Below are 18,587 nucleotides of genomic sequence, written 5' to 3'. Positions count from 1 at the left end.
GTCAAAACACAATAAATGGAGAAGAAATAGTCTCTTCAACAAATGGTACTGGCAAAACTGGAAATCCATTTTACTTTCTAAAATTTATAGAACACTTCAACACCTCGAGAAGACAAATAATCCAATTTAAAAATGGCAGAGGACAGAACAGACACTACAGTAAATATGACAGTCAGGCAGACAACAAACATGAAGAAATGCTCATGAGCATAAGCCACTGTTGTTGCTAAGTGTCGTCAAGGCAATTCCAACTCATAGAGACCCTGTATAGAGTTTCCAAGGAGCAGCTGGTAAGTTTGAACCATTGACCTTGCAGTGCAAACCAGCCTTGAGGTCAAGTGCTTATCCTAAGGTACCATAACAACAATGAGATATCATCATACCCTAGCATTGATAACAAAGTTGAAAAAAACAGAAATCAAATGCTGACAAGGGTGTGAAGAGATTGGGACCCTCACACATTGTTGTTGGGACTGTAAAATGGTACAACCACTGTGGAAAACGGTATGGCACTTCTTCAAAAAGTTAGAGATAGAAACACTGTATGAGCCAGCAGTTTCTCTACTTGATATATATCCTCAAGAAATGAGAGCTGTGACATGAACAGCTATATGCACATGCATGTTTATTGTAGCACTGTTCATAATAGCAAAAACATGGAGACAGCCTAAATGCCCTTCAATAGAAAAATGGTTTAATAAGTTTTGTACACATAATGAGATACTACAAAATGTTGGAAGAATAATGACGAATCTGGGCAATACCTCATAACATGGATGATCCTGGGTTACATTATATTCAGTGAAATTAGTTAATACAGAAAGAGAAATATTATATGAGATGACTGTTGTAAAAAGTTAAGGAAAATTTTTCCTGCTAAAAGAAACTTTCTATGATGGTTACCAGGGGTGGGAGGGTAATTTCCTGGGTAGAGTAGACATGTGCTAACTTGGGTGATGGGGAAGGCAATATACAATAAGCGGGATATAGAAAAGAAAGAAAGATTAAGGAAGATAATGGAAAACACAGGGAGGAGAGCGAGAGTTAAAATGAATAAAGATCAATACTGTTAGCTGATAGTGTGTGGAAGGGATTGTGATCATTGTAATGGCACGAAGAGTATGAATTATTGAATTTGGGACTGATGATCTATTCTGTAAACCTTTACTTAATTCACAATAAAAAGTTAAAAAAAAAAAAAGATTCCACGAATTGATGGAATACCAATTGAAATGTTTCAGCAAAATGATGCAGTACTAGAGGTACTCACTTGTTTATGCCAAGAAATTTGGAAGACAGCTATGTGGCCAGCTGACTGGAAGAGATCCATATTGGTGTCCATTCCAAAGAAATGGAATGAAATGTGGAAATTATGGAACAATATCATTAATAGCACATGCAAGTAAAATTTTGCTGAAGATAATTTCAAAACAGTTGCAGCAGTGCATTGACAGGGAGCTGCAAGAAATTCAAATGAGATTCAAAAGAGGATATGGAATAAAGGATATCATTGTTGACATCAAATGGATCTTGGCTGAAAGGACAGGATATCAGAAAGATGTTTACTTGTGTTTTATTGACTACACAAAAGCATTTGACTGTGTAGATCTTAACAAACTATGTATAATGTTGCAAAGAACGGAATTCCAGAACATTTAATAGTGCTCATGTAGAACATGTACATAGACCAAGAGGCAGAACAAAGGATACTGTGTCATGTAAAATCAGGATAGGTGTGTAACAGGGTTGTAGCCTTTCACCATACTTATTTCATCTGCATGCTGAACTAATAATCCAGTCATCTGGACTATATACTTGGTGTGGTGCTGCAAGATCTGTTTGAACCACAAGGTCAGTGATTCACACCCACCGGCTGCTCCTCGGAAACCCTATACAGGGTCTCTATGAGTTGGAACCTATTCGACGACACTTAAACAATAACAACAGTGAAAACAACGTGGCATCAGGCTTGTAGGAAGGCTCATAAATAACCTACCACGTGTAGAAAATACATCTCCTTGCTGAAAGCAAAGAGGACTTGAAGTACTTACTGATAAAGATCAAAGACTACAGCCTTCAGTATGGATTACACCTCAACATAAAACAAAAATCTTCACAAAACAGGGAAAAGATTGAAGTTATCAAAATGTTCATTTTACTTAGATCCATAATCAACACCCATGGAAGCAGCAATCAAGAAATTAAATATGTATTGCACTGGGCAAATCTACAAAAGACCTCCTTAAATTGTTAAAATGTTATTTGGGGGAGCACGATGGCGCCATATGATGAACACTGGACTGAAAACCACAAGATCTGTAGTTCAAGCCACTCAGGGGGAGAAATATAAGACTTTCTGCTCCCACAAAGATGTAAAAGACTTGGAAACCCTGAAAAAGTTTGCCATGAGTCAGAATTGACTTGAAAGCACTTAACAACAACAAAGTGTTAAAGTGCAAAGAAGTCACTTTGGGATAAGGGTGCACCTAACCCTAACCAGGGTAATTTCAGCTACCTCATATGAATTTGAAAGCTGGACAATGAATAAGGAAGACCAAGAGATTTGAGGCATTTGAATTATGGTGTTGGTGAAGATCAGTAAATGTACCATGGACTGCCAGAAGAATGAACAAATACATGCTGGAAGAAGTACATCCACATTGCTCCTTAGAAGTCAGGGTGGCAAGACTTCATCTCACTTACTTGGGACATTGTGTTAGAAGTGGGCAGTCCCTAGAGAATGACATCATGCTTAGTAAAGAAGAGGGCAAGCAGAAAAACAAGACCTTCAATGAAACAGATTGACACAGTATCTCCAATAATGGATTCAAACATAGCAACAATTGTGAAGATGATGCAAGACCAAACAGTGCTTTGTTCTATTCATCCAGTCACTATAAATCAGAATCAACTCAAAGTCTCCTAACAACAACAATTCTATGGGGTGAACCACTGATATATTCAACCAAAGTCCAGGTCATTAGGATCTGACAACTGGCTTGCTGCATCTAGTACTTGAGGTCATCAGTTTTGCTTTGTTTTTAAGTTTTATTGTGAATTATGTGATCGTTTACATGGGAGAACATTAGTTTTACATTCATCCTATTGTATATTGTTTCATTGCCATGGTTACAATCCCCTCCATGCATCACCAACCAACCAAAGGTACATCCTACAAGCCTGCCTACCCCTCCGTCCTCCCTCCCCCCTCCTCCCCCCTCCCCCTCTGGTTCATCAGCACACAGCCCCTCTCCCTCTCTGGGTCCAGAGTCCCCAGCTGCTCCATCTCCTCATGTCATTATCTCTGCCTCCATCTCAGGGATCACTGCTTCCCTGGGTAGGGTCCTGCTCTCCACTCTTCTCCCTTCATGGTTCCAGGGACCTCCGCTCCTAGATTGCAAAGTTAATCACTCCCCTCCTTGCCACAAAATGTCTACTTTTATATATACAACCTTCACAGTCAGTCCTGGTAACAATTATTCACCCTTGTATCACAAGAGACCTATCCGCATTTCCTTTCATCAGTCCCGCCTAAACAGATTGGATACTACTCAGTGGAGGTTCTACCTTCCTCCATGCCCTCTGGATCTAGGCTCCCTCTTGAAAGCTTGTAAGCCAGTCACTTCTTGCCTTTGTAGCCCCCCCCCCCCCCATTTTGGATATCCAATGTCCAAGTTGTCCATCCCTGTCTACTCTGTTTATGGAGGGGGTGGGAATGCTCCTTGCTGTAAAGATTTGTTCCCTCTTTTGAGCTACTGCATCCATAGGTGTAGGTCAAGTTCATCAAATTACATAAGATTACTCTTTTTTTTCCTTTTCTTTCTTTTTCTAGTTGCACTCTGATTGTCCAGTCATTGAAGCCAGGGTATTATCTGCAAGTGTGGGTGCTCTTCTGCATATGCCCTATCTTTTTATCAGCTGGACGCTTCACTCTCTACTCTAGTCCTCTGTGGCTATGTCATTGACTCTGGACCCAAGAGTCCTCAGGTCTTGCCACACTGCTGGTCAACCAGGTCTCTAGCCAGGTTCACAGGAGTCTATTGAACGTTGTAGGACTTAGCTTGCAGCTTCATAGCTGTTTTTCCCTCACTTCCCCTTATCAGTGACGAGCATGGTCACCAATCAGAGTGTGTATTCCCATTGAGTCTTAGTCTTGGAAGAGGGTTTACTCTGAGGGGACCTGGCCACTTGCCTTGATGTCTCCTGGGTGACTCAGATCAGAGAAGGTAGCTCAAGTAAAACACTACTAACTTCCATATTTCATCTATTTAAGGATTAACTGGGGTTTTTTCTTTCACATTTTAGCCTTTCTGAAATAGGATTGTTGTTGTTAAGTGTCATCAAGTCAGTTCCAAATTATGGCGACCATGTATAGAATTTCTGAGGAGCAGCTGTTGGGTTTGAATGACTCACCTTGTGGATGGCAGTCCAGGGCTTACCTTTTAGCACCACACCAATAGCCTTTATTAATAGATGGCATGCTGTTGGTAAGTGCTATGGAGTCAATTCCAGCTAATAGTGACCCTGTATAGGGTTTGAACAGTGGGTATGAATAGTCGATCTTGCAGTTAATAGTCCAGTGCTTATCCTACAGTGCTAATCAGGACTCCATGTCACTGGTTAATTAGCATCATTTTTTCTTTTATAGAGCAGATAATAACAGTGTCTTCTTCTTGAGTGCCATCGAGTCAGGCTTCCAAGGAGCAGCTGGTGGGTTTGAACTGCCTACTTTTTGGTTCTCAGTCCAGTGCTGATCCTCCATGAAAAATAGTCCCACAGATCAGGTTCTCCAGGAAGCAGAAGCTGAGTCAGGAGTGCAGAATGTTTATTGTGTAAGGAAAAGAGAGCAACCGAGCAGCCACAGCTATCACAATGTAATGAAAACCTGGCAAAGTTCATACCATCCCAAGATTTTCCATCAGAGTGCTCCCATGAGCATTAATGGATCACTCTGATAATAATGTGACGTCACATTTAAACTGTCAGGTAGATCCTGACAGGTAAGGGCTCTCATCACCAAGGTGACGGTGGGCCAGAGCAGTACATTCTCTGCCACATACAGTAAACATTTTTTAGTCAATTAGTTTTAATTCTCTAAAATTGTATCACAAAACTAGAGTATTATGAAGAACGCTCACAAAAGCAGTTACTATCAGTACTTCCGCATTTGTTGGCCCAGTGCCCTCAAAAGTGGCCCTCAACCAATGACTGGTAGAAGTTGGATAAATATCCCAGCCTCCTTGCCCCTGGGGTGGTAAACACATGATCTTCACTGGATCCAAAAAATTCCTCAGTGGTATTAAGATCCATCTGGTTGGTAAGACCAGTGTCTGTCAAGTCCATTTCAACTCATGGCAACTCCACATGTATCAGAATAGAATTTTGCTTCAAAGGATTTTCAACAGCTGATTTTTTTCAGAAATAGATTGCCAAGGCTTTCTTAAGAAGTGCCTCTAGGTGGGCTCGAACCTCCTACCTTTTGATTAGTAGTTGACAACACAGCCTTTATTCATTGTTTTCCTTTCCCTGTCTTTCTTATTCCACTGCACCCCACCCAACCTGGTGTCTTTTGACCCACTGGCTTTCCAAATAAACTACTTGACTCAAACCTTTGTCTCAGGATCTGCTTCTAGGAAAAACCAAACTAAGTCACTGACAAAATCAAAAGTGTTATGAATAAGACCTCCATATATACATATTTTTACTCAAAATTAAATCATTTCTAATGCTTATGCCTTAAGCGTAGGTGCTCCCAAACTCACCATTTTTACATAAATGAAAATAAAAATGCATAATCCTTCCCCAAATAGGAAAGCCCAGTTCCTAGTATGAAGTGGAATTATATCCTTTTCAGAGGAACATTTACTCATTATTCTATATCTTGTCTCTTTTTCCAGAAATTGGCACTCTTCATGAAAACTTTAATTGGCAAATTTCTATTGATCAGAATGACTTCAAAATATTTAAAAATTGTGAGAGTCAGCTATGTGAAATCCTCCATAATAAGTTTGGTTGTATTTCTACCGTGGACTCTCCAAACCTTCTAGCCCTAGAAGATCACACCCAGTCTCTGCCAGTCTTCAAAAAAATGCTGCCTTCTGGGGTAGAGGTATCAGTCTGGAAAGATGACCTCACCAGACACGCTGTTGATGCTGTGGTAAATGCAGCCAATGAATACCTTTCACATAAGGGAGGTCTGGCCCTGGCCCTGGTGAAAGCTGGCGGCCCTGAAATCCAAGAGGAGAGCGAAATCTTTGTTGAGAGATATGGTGCAGTGCCAACAGGTGAGGTAGCCATTACAGGAGCAGGCAGGCTTCCCTGCAAAGTCATCATCCATGCTGTTGGCCCTCAGTGGACAGAGATGTATGCAATGAGATGTGTTAACGAGCTTCAAAGGGCTATTGTAAATATTCTAAAGTATGCCACCACAAGCTCTCCAAACATTAAAGCAGTTGCAATTCCAGCCATAAGCTCTGGGATCTTTGGTTTTCCTCTGGATTTGTGTACACAAACCATTGTGGGAAGTATCCGTCTGTTCTTCTCCCAAAATGAAATGGCCATAAATTTGAAAGAAATTCACCTGGTGAGCAATGAGGAACCTACTGTTGCTGCCTTTAAAACTGCTTCCGAAGACATCCTAGGAAGGAACGAGCTGGTAAGCCATAACATTTAGGAAGTGCAATACATAATTTGGGGGGTCCAATCCAAATGATCAAGGACCACATTGAACTGCAAAACCAAGTCTTTGTTTCTGTTATATTGCCAAAGGGGATCCATGAACTGCTAGTTACCTACTTTTTGAGTATATGCTATTTGTAACAGTTGCAGAAAGCATCTTGATAAAGTTATCTGTATGGACTTCTAAGCCAGGCCACCCGGAGTTAAATCCTAGCTCTGTGATTTACTAACTGTGTCATTGTAAATAAGTGAATTTATCTCTTGGTCCTTATCTGTAAAGTGAGAATAATAATCTCAATTATTGTCAGGTTTACTGTGAAACTGAGAGAATCAATACACAGAAGTGCTTAGAATAGTGCTTGGCACATACAAGTATCTATAATTATTGATGCTGCTATTATTCTTAGGCACCAGGAGGAAACAGAACAGTCTTTGATCCTAAGGAATTTAGAATGCACTCGCGGAAGTAGCAGTCAAGAGATCAGACGACGTATTGCACTGGGCAAATCTGCTGCACAGGAACTTTTTAAAGTGTTGAAGAGTAGAGATGTCAGCTTGAGGACTAGGGTGCGCCTGACCCAGGCCATTGTGTTTTCAATAGCCTCATATGGATGCGAAAGCTGGACAGTGAATAAGGAGGATCGTAGAAGAATTGATGCCTTTGAGTTGTGGTGTTGGAGGAGAGTACTGAAAGTGCCATGGACTGCCAAAAGAACCAATAAATCTGTTTTGGAGGAAGTGCAGCCAGAGTGCTCCTTGGAGGCCAGGATGGCTAAACTTCATCTCTCCTACTTTGGACACATTGTCCGGAGGAAACAATCGCTGGAGAGGGATGTCATGCTGGGTAGGGTGGAGGGTCAGAGAAAAAGAGGAAGACCCCCAATGAGATGGATCAGCCAGGTGGCATCATTGATGGACTCGGGTGTGGCAGTGGTAGTGAGGTTGGCCCAGGATCGGACATTGTTTCGTTCTGCTGTGCATGGGGTCGCTATGAGTCGGTTCCGACTCGATGGCACCTGACAACAACAACATATTCTTTATCTATCTATCTATATATGAATATATGTATGTATGTATGTATGTATATATATATATATATATAAAGCCTCTTTATTAAAAAACATCTAGTTGTGGATATAAACCATACATTGCTGAAGCAATCTATAAATAGTAAAAAAAGAAAAATGTCTTAATACAAAATGAATTCATGTTTAATTGTATGTAAATTTATGACAGTGGAGTACAGAGAACCAAGAGAGATTACTTCAGAGGATGTGAGTTTTGAATCTGATGCCAACTTGTATTGAGTCTTTGAATTGAGAGAAGGATGGATTTTAGAGTGGTTAGAATCACTGGTTCAGAGAAACACAGAGAAATTGGAAAATGCCAAATAAGTGAGCTTGACCAGAGCCAGTAGACCCAGATGGAATTTTAAGTTACATTCTTTGTTCTTGGTGGTTCTGATTCATAGCGACCCTGTATAGGATTTCCAAGGAGCAGCTGGTGGGTTTGAACCTCCAGCCTTATGGTTCAAGCCAACCTTGTGGTCCAGTGCTTATCCTACAATACCACACCACAACTTGTACCTTTAAGCCAGGATTCATTGTGCACAAATGTAAAAGTTCTGACAGGGAGGAGAGTAAGTCAGGGCAATGGTGAGCCTAGGCTTTCTGGGCTAGTCTAGGCAGAGAGTACCTCTAGGGCAGGAACCATGGATTATTCATATCTGTAGCTCCAGCCTGGTCTGGGCCTGTTTCTAGGTGTGCAGCGAAGTACTGATGGCCAAGTGCAGAGGGCAGAAAACAGGGATTGCATTAGAGGAAGAGAAAGAATCATATGTATGTGTAGCCATTGAATTGACTCCAACTCCTAGCGAACCTGTGTAGGTTTTCCAAGAGTGACTGGTGGATTTGAATTGCTGACCTTGCTCACCAGTCACTCCTTGAAAACCCTATGTAGGATCACTGTGAGTCAGAATCAACTTAGCAGTTCTTATCAACAACAACATATATAGTATTATATATATGTTTTGTTATACTACCCTTGCTGTTAGTAGTCCAGTGCTTATCCTACAGCACCACCTAAAGACTTCTCTCAACAACATTGTTGTTACATGCCGTTGAGTCAGTTCTGACTCATAGTGACCCAGTGTAGGGTTTCTAAGGAGTGACTGGTGAGTTTGAACTGTCAACCTTGTGGTTAGCAGTCCAGTGCGTATCCTACAGCACCACAGCAGGACTCTACCACCAACGTTAAGGACCTGAAAATGTTTAAAGAGTACTAAGCTCCCAGTACTGCAAATTCTGGTGTACTTAGTTAAGCATTCATTTACATCCATGAGAAACACCTACGTTATCTCTGGTGGTGGTGGTTACCTGCTGTGGAGTCGTCTCCGACTCACAGCGACCCTGTACAGGGTTTCCGAGGCTGTAAATCTTTACGGGAGCAGAAATACTCATCTTTCTCCCGCGGAACAGCTGGTAGTTTCTAACTGCTGACCATGAGATTAGCAGCCCGATTCGTAACCACTACACTACCAGAGCTCCTTAAGTTATCCCTAGAGGTAAGCCAAAGCCATCACGATGATTGTGAGGATTTTGGACTTGGGGGAGGGGAGCATGAAGTAAGGTATGGTGTTTGCAGATGGGAGACCAGGATTTGATAACAAGGCCTATTAATCACAATTACAACAGTTGTTTTGCTTCTTGTAGACTTACAGAGCTGAAATGACAAAGGATATGTTCAAGTTGGGGCTCAACAATTATAGTGGTGAGTAAGACATTCATGGGTCTCAAAATATAGAGTCTCCCACCAAAAGTCTACTGTTGATCATCTGAACTCATGGAGTGGAGAAAAAGAAGAAATGAGCCAAACATATTTAGTTGTGCATCTGTTCAGATACCATCCTGGTCTATACCCGACTGTTTCTGTTCTTGCTCAATTTTCAGTTTATGATTAAAGAGCTTAATTTGCAGTAGGTAATCCACAGTGTGGGTAGTTCACTGAAAAAATTAAAGCCTATAATTTTTTTCTAAGAAAAAGTTCTGCTCTTTCTGTTGTGAACATATAAATTGAGTTACTCATTAGTAATTACAAAAAGCACATCCCAGATAAATGGGTTAGCCTGATTTTCCCAAACTCAACTAACCATTGGAACCATGACAGAAACTTAAAAAAATAAAACAAACAAAAATACAAGGGGCTTTAAAAAATTTGTGGAAAACTTCCACCATCTGTTAATCCCATTTTTCCATAAATTTTTTGAAGCCCCCTCAAATATATAGGCAACAGCTGAAGAGATTCTGATTCAGGAACTCTGGTCCTGGGCCAAACATGTTCTGTATATGTTTAAGTGCTCCTAGACAATGAGTGGAGTCCTGGTGTGGCGCTGTGGGTTAATACACTGGACTGCAAGGTCGTTTTGAACTGCAAGGTCAGCAGTTCAAGCTTACTAGCCACACCTCAGAAACTCTATACAGGGTTGCTGTGAGTCAGAACCAACTCGATAGCACTTAACAACAGGCAATTTTGCTAGGTTTGGGGATCACTGGTTTAATCCAATCCTTGCTGTTGGAGGCTTGTTGTTTTGTTAGGTGCCATCGAGTCGGTAAAGAGTCATAGTGACCCTATGCACAACAGAACGAAACACTGTCCTGTCCTGGGCCAACCTCACAATTGTTGCCACACTTGGGCCCATTGATGTTGCCACTTTGGTAATCCATCTCGCTAGGGGTCTTCCTCTTTTTCTCTGACCCTTCACCTTACCAAACATGATATCCTTCTCCAGCAACTGGTTCCTCCTGACAATAAATATGTCCGAAGTATGAGAGACGGAGTTTGGCTATTCCGGCCTCCAAGGAGCACTCTGGCTGCACTTCTTCCAACACAGATCTGTTGGTTCTTTTGGCAGCCCATGGCATTTTCAATAATCTCCTGAAGGATGAACTTTGTTTTAAAAGTACATTCCTTTAGTGGAGTTTAAGGATACTGAGATGGAATTGCTTCGTGACACCTAGAATTTGAAACCATTTTTTAATTGATAGTATCCGATGCCTATTAAGAACACTAGACATTCAACTAAGAATACAAACTGGGCTCTCTTCTCTTCTGCCTCCTGCCTTCTCTCTCCAGCAGAGGTCACCTTCCTCTTCCTCACCCTGAATAAAAGATTCCAGATGGGCCATCTGGTGTGAGGTGTGGTTGATGAGCGGCGCCGGGTTGTTTTTTCCCTTTCATTGGTGTCAGAAGTGGGATCGGTGAGGCCCCCGATTTAACATCGGAAGGTCCAGGACCACAATTCTCCCGGCGCCCTAACCCGCTCATTTCAACATGCTCTCCCAGCGCCTGTGATCATCTTCCCTGACGTGACGCCTTCTTAGCACACTTCACTGGCAGGAGTTAATTCTTCAGCCCTCTGGCTCGGGTTAGCCGCATACCCAAATTTCCCAGCAAGCAGTTACCCAGTTGTTGTTACAAGCTGAAGACCTAAGACTGTGGAACCAACCTCAGTCCAGCTGCTGACCCAGTTACAACACTGCCAACAATGACAAAAAACCATTGCCAACCATGGTCCAAGCCCAAAGAAAGACAACCTCACCACCCCAATGCCAGCAGGAAGTAGCTACGGAAAATGACCATCGTCCCTTCCCCCGTGGGCATGGATCATAGAGACGGCCATTCATTTTTCTTGTTTAACCAAAGAGGGGGAAATGTTACAATATCAGGTCTGCCATTTTAGGCTGTACCTTCCGGGTTCTTCCCTCTCCCCTCCCTTCAACTCCATTTTGTCTATTTCCCCACCCTAAGCTACAAGGTGCGTAGTTTAAAGGGCAACATGGCTTTTGATAGGCCAGAGCTAAATCACCCCAGCAATGACCACACCCTTCCTGGAGAACCTATATAAGACCACTCCCTTCCCGTTCTCTCTCTCTCTTCTCTTCTGCCTCCTGCCTTCTCTCTCCGGCAGAGTTCACCTTCCTCTTCCTCACTCTGAATAAAAGTCTCTAGACGGGCAAAAAAAAAAAAAAAAGAATACAAACTGGTAAGACATTTCCCATATGGTCAATATGATTTGAAACTACTTTTAAATGGCAGAGTTTACCCAAGGATGTTCAGTTGTCAAGTAGTGCTGGTAGTGAAGTGGTAGAATTTAAGAGTTCTGACCTGAGATTGAGCCTTTTATGAGTCTGTTTACTCATCTGTAAAATTATGATAACACACTGTTGTGAGGATCATTGAAGATATTACATGCAAAAATTTTCTGGAAATTTCAAAGCATTAAAAGAAATGCCAAGGGATAATAACCCACCATTCGTCTATGAGTTTGTCATACTGTGGTGGCTTGTATGCTACTGTGATGCTGGAAGCTATGTCACTGGTATTGTAAATATCAGCAGAGTCATCCATGGTGGACAGGTTTCAGTAGAGCTTCCAGACTAAGACAAACTAGGAAGGAAAAGCAGACTACATTTTCTTAAAGTTTACCACTGAAAACTTATGAATAACATCAGAACATTGTCAGATACAGTGCCAGAAGATGAAAACATCATGACTTACACCAGAATGTTGTCATATAGTGCTGGAAGATGAGTCCCTCAGACTGGAAGGCATTTAAAATACAACTGGGGAAGAACTGCCTCCTCAAAGTAGAGCAGATTATAATGATGCAAGTGGAGTAAAACTTTCAGAACCTTAATTTTCTGAAGGGGCACAATTCAAAATGAGAAACAGCTGTAAACATACATTAATAATCAGAACATGAAATGTGTGATGTATGTTGTTAGGTGCCATTGAGTTGATACCAACTCATAGTGACCCTGTGCACAACAGAACGAAACACTGCCCAGTCCTGGGCTAACCTCACAATTGTTGCCACTCTTGAGCCCACAGATGCTGCCATATTTCCAATCCATCTCACTGGGAGTGTATGTGTATAAATGTAGAAAAATTGGAAGTTGTAAAAAAAAGAAATGGAATACATAAAGATCCTTATCCTAGGCATTAGTGACCTGAAATGGACTGCTGTTGGCCGTTTTGACTATTGTCTACTATGCCAGTACTAAGGTGTGGCTGACTCAAGCCATAGCATTTTCAGTAGCCTCATATATATGTGAAAGTTGGATAGTGAATAAGAAAGACTGTAAAAGAATTGATACATTTGTGTCAAGGTGTTAGAGAAGAAAGGTAAAAGTACATGGACTGCTAGAACAAACAAATCTGTGTTGGTAGACACACAGCCAGAATGCTCCTTAGAGGCCAGGATGGTAAGAGACTTCATCTCTCATACTTAGGACATATTATCAGGAAGGACCAGTCCCTGGAGAAGAACATGTTTGGTAAAGTGAAGGGTCAGCGAAAAAGAGAAATACTCCCAACTAGATGGATTGACACAGTGGCAGCAGCAAGGGGCTCAAGCGTAAACAATTTTGAGGTTGTTGCAGGTCACTATGAGAACTAACTCAATAGCACCTAACAAAAACAACTATGCTAGGAATGAAAAATTCAAAAAGATAGGTGTAGCATTCATCATCAAAAAGAACATTTCAAGATCTATCCTGAAATATGATGTTACCTATGATAGGTTAATATCTATATGCCTATAGGAAGTACCATTTAATACCACTATTATTCAAATTTATGTACCAGTCACTAAAGCCAGTGATGATAAAATTGAAGAATTCTACCATCTTCTTCAGTCTGAAATTGATCAAACATGCAATCAACATGTATTAACAATTACTGGTTATTAGAATGTGACAGTTAGAAACAAAGATGACCTTTTAATAGAAATGATGCTGGAGTTTGCATGATAGAATTTTGCAAGACCAGTTACTTCTTCATAGCAAATAACTTTTTATACAACATAAAAGGCGATTATACACATGGACCTCACCAGATGGAATACACAGAAATCAAATTGACTATATCTATGGGAAGAGATGGTGGAAAAGCTCAATATCATCAGCCAAAATAAGGTCAGGGACAGACCAGATTATCAATTGCTCATATGCAATATCAAGCTGAAGTGGAAGAAAATTAAAGCATGTCCAAGAGATCCAAAATATGATCTTAAACTTATCCCACCTGAATTTAGAGACCATCTCAAGAACAGGTTTGATCCATTTATTACTAATGACCTAAGACCAGAAGAGTTGTTGAATGGCATCAAGAACGTCATACAGAAAGAAAGCAAAGGTCACAATAAAAAAGGAAAGAAAGAAAAGATCAAAATAGATATCAGAAGAGACTCTGAAACTTGCTCTCCAGTGTAGAGATGCTAAAGCAAATGGAAGAAAGGAGGAAGCCAAAGAGCTGAACAGAGCATTTCAAAGGGTAGCTCAAGAAGACAAAGTCAAGTATTATAATGAAATGTGCAGAGACCTGAAGTTAGATAACCAAAAGGGAAGAACATGCATAGCATTTCTCAAGCTGAAAAAACTGAAGAAAAAAATCAAGCCTCAGGTTGCAATATTGAAGGATTCTATGATCAAAATATTGAATGGCATAGGAAGCATTAAAAGAAGATAGAAAGAATATACAGAATTACTATACCAAAAAGAAATGGGCGATGATCAATGATTTCAAGAGGTAGCAAATGAATGGTGAATAATTGTTATCAGGACTGACTGTGAGGGTTGGAAATGTAAAGGTAGACATTTTGTAGCAAAAGGAGGGGAGTGATTAACTTTTCAGTCTAGGAGCAGAGGTCCCTGGGACCATCAAGGGAGAAGAGCAGAGAGGGGAACCCTACCCAGAGAAGCAGTGACTCCAGAGATGGAGGCAGAGACGATGACATGGGGAGATGGAGCAGCTGGGGACTCTAGACCCTGAGAGGGAGAGGGGCTGTGTGCTGATGACCAGGGGGCAGGCTTGCAGGATATACCCTTTGGTTGGTTGATGATGCATGGAGGGGATTGTAACCATGGCAATGAAACGGTATATGATAGGATGCAAGGTTTCTGTAATTAAAAAAAAAAAAAAAAGGTAGCAAATGATCCATAACCTGTGGTACTGAAGGAAGAAGTATAAGCGTCACTGAAGGCATTGGCAAAACACAAGACCCTGGGGATTGATTGAACACAAATTGAAATCTTTCAATGAATTGATGCAGCACTGGAGGTACTCACTTGTCTACGTGAAGACATTTGGAAGACAGCTACCTGGCCAACTGATTGGAAGAGATCTATATTTGTGCCCATTTCAAAGAAAGGTTATTCAACAGAATGCAGAAATCATGAAGCAGTATCATTAACATCATTGTTATTGTTAAGTGCCATTGAGTCAGTTCCAACTCATAGCGATGTTGTATAGAGTTTCCAAGGATCAGCTGGTGGATTTGAGCTGCCAATCTTATGGCTTGCAGTCCAGTGCTGATCCTATTGTGCCACATCAAGAGTCCATTAATATCATATTCAAGTAAAATTTTTCTAAAGATAATTCAAGAATGGTTGCAGCAGTACATTGACAGAGAACTGCCAGAAATTCAAGCCAGATTCACAAGAGGATGTGGAACAAGATATATCATAGCTGATGTCAGATAGATTTTGACTGAAAGCAGAGAATACAAGAGAGATGTTTAGTTGTATTTTATTGATCATGGAAAGGATTTTGACTGTGTGAGTCATGGCAAACTATGGATAACTAGGTATTCCCGAACACTTAATTGCACTCATGAGGAACCCGTACATAGACAAAGAACAGTTCGTTGTTAGAACATAACAAGGGGACACTGAATGGTTTAAAATCATAAAATGTATGCACCAGGTATCCTTTCACTATACTTGCCCACAATCTATATACTGAACAAATAATCTGAGAAACAATTATATGAAGAAGAAGAGTGTGGTATAAAAAAGACTCATTAACCTGCAATATATGCAGATGATACAACTTTGCTTGCTGAAAGCACAAAGAACTTCAAATACTTACTGGTGAAGGTCTAAGACAACAGCCTTCAGTATGGGTTGCACCCAAATGTAAAGAAAATAAATATCCTTACCACTGAACCAATAAATAACAACATGACAAATGGAGAAAATACTGAAGTTGTCAAAGACTTTATTTTGCTTGACTCCACAATCGGCACTTGTGGAAAGAGCAGTCAAAAAATCAACTGATGTATTGCATTAGGTAAATCTGCTTAAAGTGTTCAAGAGCCAAGATGTCAGTTTAAGGAGTAAGGCATGACCGAAGCCATGGTATTTTCAATAGCCCCATATACATGTGAAAATAGGACAGGGAATAAGGAAAACCATAGAAGAATTGATGCATTTGAGTTATGGTGTTGGATAAGAATATTGAAAGTACCATGGACTGCCAGAAGAACAAACAAATCTGTTTTGGAAGAAATACAGATAGAATGCTCCTTAGAAACTAAGATGGCAAGGCTTCATTTCTCATACTTCAGACATATTATCAGGAGGGGCCCAGACCTTGGGAAAGGGCATTATGCTTGGTAAAGTGGAGGGCCAGTGAAAAAGAGGAAAACCCCCAACAAGATGGAATGGCACAGTGGCAACAGCAAAGAGCCCAAATGAAACAAACATTTTGAAGATATTGCAGGACTGCATAGTGTTTTGTTCTGTGGTACATAGGGTCAATATGAGTCAGAACCAACTCGACAGCACCTAACAATAGCAACAAAGGGTATTAATAGATGAAATAATGGAGAAAATCCTCAAGTATCCCAAGGGAGGACACCTCTTGACTGGAAGAGATGAAAAACAGAAGCTGAGTTTGAAAATGACAAAGATTTTTCATGGCTGGAGTTGGTGGAATTGGGTACCCAAGATAAAGAAAACTCACAGGAACAAGCCAATGCAGTGCGTTTTGGGAGACTTCAAGGGACCTGTACTAGATAGACAAATGGAATTTTACATGAGGATGATATAGGAAAGGAGCATACACAAATGTCTGTATTGTTAATATGAATAATGGAATCAAGCATCACCAGTTACTTGAATTCTTGAGGACAATTTCTAAGGAAACTGTTATATGAACAATCATTGACATTAATAATGATGATCTCAGATCATCATGGAAAGGCTAAACTACTTAGGAAGGCAAGGAAATGTATTTCCATTGAAAATACTTAATGTGTGCTGACAAGTCGATTCTGACTCATTGTGATCCTAAGTGACAGAGTAGAATTGCCCAGTAGGGTTTTTTAGGCTGTAATCTTTGCAGCACTGCAGGGTAATGCGCTGAACTACAAGGTCAGTTTGAACTTCAAGGTCAGTGGTTCAAACCCACCAGCTGCTCCTTGGAAATGCCATATAGGGTCGCTATGAGTCAGAACAGACTCGACAGCACTTAACAACAACAACAACAATCTTTGCCAGAGTGTATTTCCAGATCTTTCCTCCCTCAGAGATGCTGGGGCCAACCATGTAGTTAGTAGTCAAGCAAGCGCTTAACCATTGCACCTCCAGGACTCCTTGGCATTTAACTAATAAACAACAACAACGAAAAACCACTACTGAGTCGATTCTGACTCATAGCAAACCTGCATAGGGTTTCCAAGGCTGTAAATCTTTACAATAACAAAAAGCCTCATTTTTCTCCAGCAAAGTGGCTGGTGAATTTAGTTAAAATTAAATATACTTTGATGTAGAAAAGATCTGAACAATTTCATTGCCTAGGAGAACAATTCGTCTATCTTGCTAATTATGAATAAATGAAGTTTTTTGTGTTTTTATTTTTTCCTAAAAAGTGATATAAGCTCCTAAGCCGAACAAGGATTTCTTTTAAATGCCTCCAATTGAGGAACACTTGTCACTTCTCTCTGTTGAATAAAACACTAGCTTTTATTCTTACTCACAGGAAGGACATTGTCCACCTCTTACTTCATACCTGTATAGCTCCTGGTATGCCCAGACCAGCTGCCATCAAGTCTTTCCAACTCTTGGTGACCCCATGTATGTTCTCCATAGCGTTTTCAAAGACTGGTTTTCCAAAAGTAGATCACTAGGCTTCTAAGGTACCTCTGGGTGGTTAGCAGCTGCACATATTAACTATCTAGGGACTCCATAGCCCCCACTTACTAGTGGTGGTACATGAAGATGGGTTGGAACCAGGTCTCTATAACCAGAAACATTTCCTTGAGTGTAAGAGGGTGCTACTAATAGCACCCACCTTATAGGACTGTAAGGATTGAATAAAATACTTTCTGTAAAACATAGAAAACAAATGCCTAGACATTAGTAAGTGCTCAACTTACTTTTCCCTCTCAAAATATTTTCCAAGAGTCATCTATGTAACAATCTTCTCATTGTTTTAATAATATTCCATTGTTGGAGACATTTTAGGTTGTTTCCCGTTTTTTGGTGCTACAAACAAGAATGTAAACTTCTTTGCACACATCTGTGATATACAATGTAAATAATTCTTTAAGGTATTATTCCAATTGTACACCCGTCATGAATGCATAGACGTTCCAGTTGCTCTACATCTTCCCCAACACTTAACATTGTGAGACTTGTGAACTCTTACCAGCCCTGTGCATGATGATTCATTTATTTTCGTTGATGAAAATATATATATTTATTTATATGTCCTTTTATATGAAATCTTTTGCTCATCTGGCTACTGGGTTTTTTTTTTTACTTAATGTTTTGAGGAAACTCTCTCTGTGCCCTTCCTCAAGAATTTTTCTCTCAGCTGGTCTGTTGCTCTTGTTTTTGTCAATTTGGGTTCAAAGTTGCCTTTGTTGTTGGTTGCTGGTGCCATCAAGTAAATTCCAGTTCATAGCAACCATATGCAGAACAGAACAAAACATTGCCCAGTCTTGCACCATCCTCACAATTGTTACATTTGAGCCCATTGTTGCTGCCACTGTGTCAATCCATCTCACTGAGGGGGCTTCCTCTTTTTCATTGGCCCTCCACTTTACCTAGCATAATGTCCTTTTT

The 18,587-nt window shown here is 40.5% G+C and overlaps 1 protein-coding gene across 1 annotated transcript in view; it reads left to right on the top strand.

Moving 5' to 3' along the window:
* The window catches only part of PARP9 (poly (ADP-ribose) polymerase family, member 9), a 66,109-nt gene that overhangs the window by 13,643 nt on the left and 33,879 nt on the right, over window positions 1-18,587 (top strand). The window contains exons 5-8 of the mRNA XM_006869422.1: window positions 5,898-6,662; window positions 6,860-6,880; window positions 7,915-7,952; window positions 9,390-9,451. Of these exons, the coding sequence (XP_006869484.1) occupies window positions 5,898-6,662; window positions 6,860-6,880; window positions 7,915-7,952; window positions 9,390-9,451 (886 nt within the window). The remainder of the gene's footprint in view (window positions 1-5,897; window positions 6,663-6,859; window positions 6,881-7,914; window positions 7,953-9,389; window positions 9,452-18,587) is intronic.

The sequence above is a fragment of the Chrysochloris asiatica genome, unplaced genomic scaffold (assembly GCF_000296735.1).
Source record: "Chrysochloris asiatica unplaced genomic scaffold, ChrAsi1.0 scaffold00130, whole genome shotgun sequence".
Lineage (NCBI taxonomy): Eukaryota > Metazoa > Chordata > Mammalia > Afrosoricida > Chrysochloridae > Chrysochloris > Chrysochloris asiatica.
The sequence above is the reverse complement of the archived record's forward strand: the minus strand, read 5'-3'. Positions and strand labels throughout refer to the sequence as shown.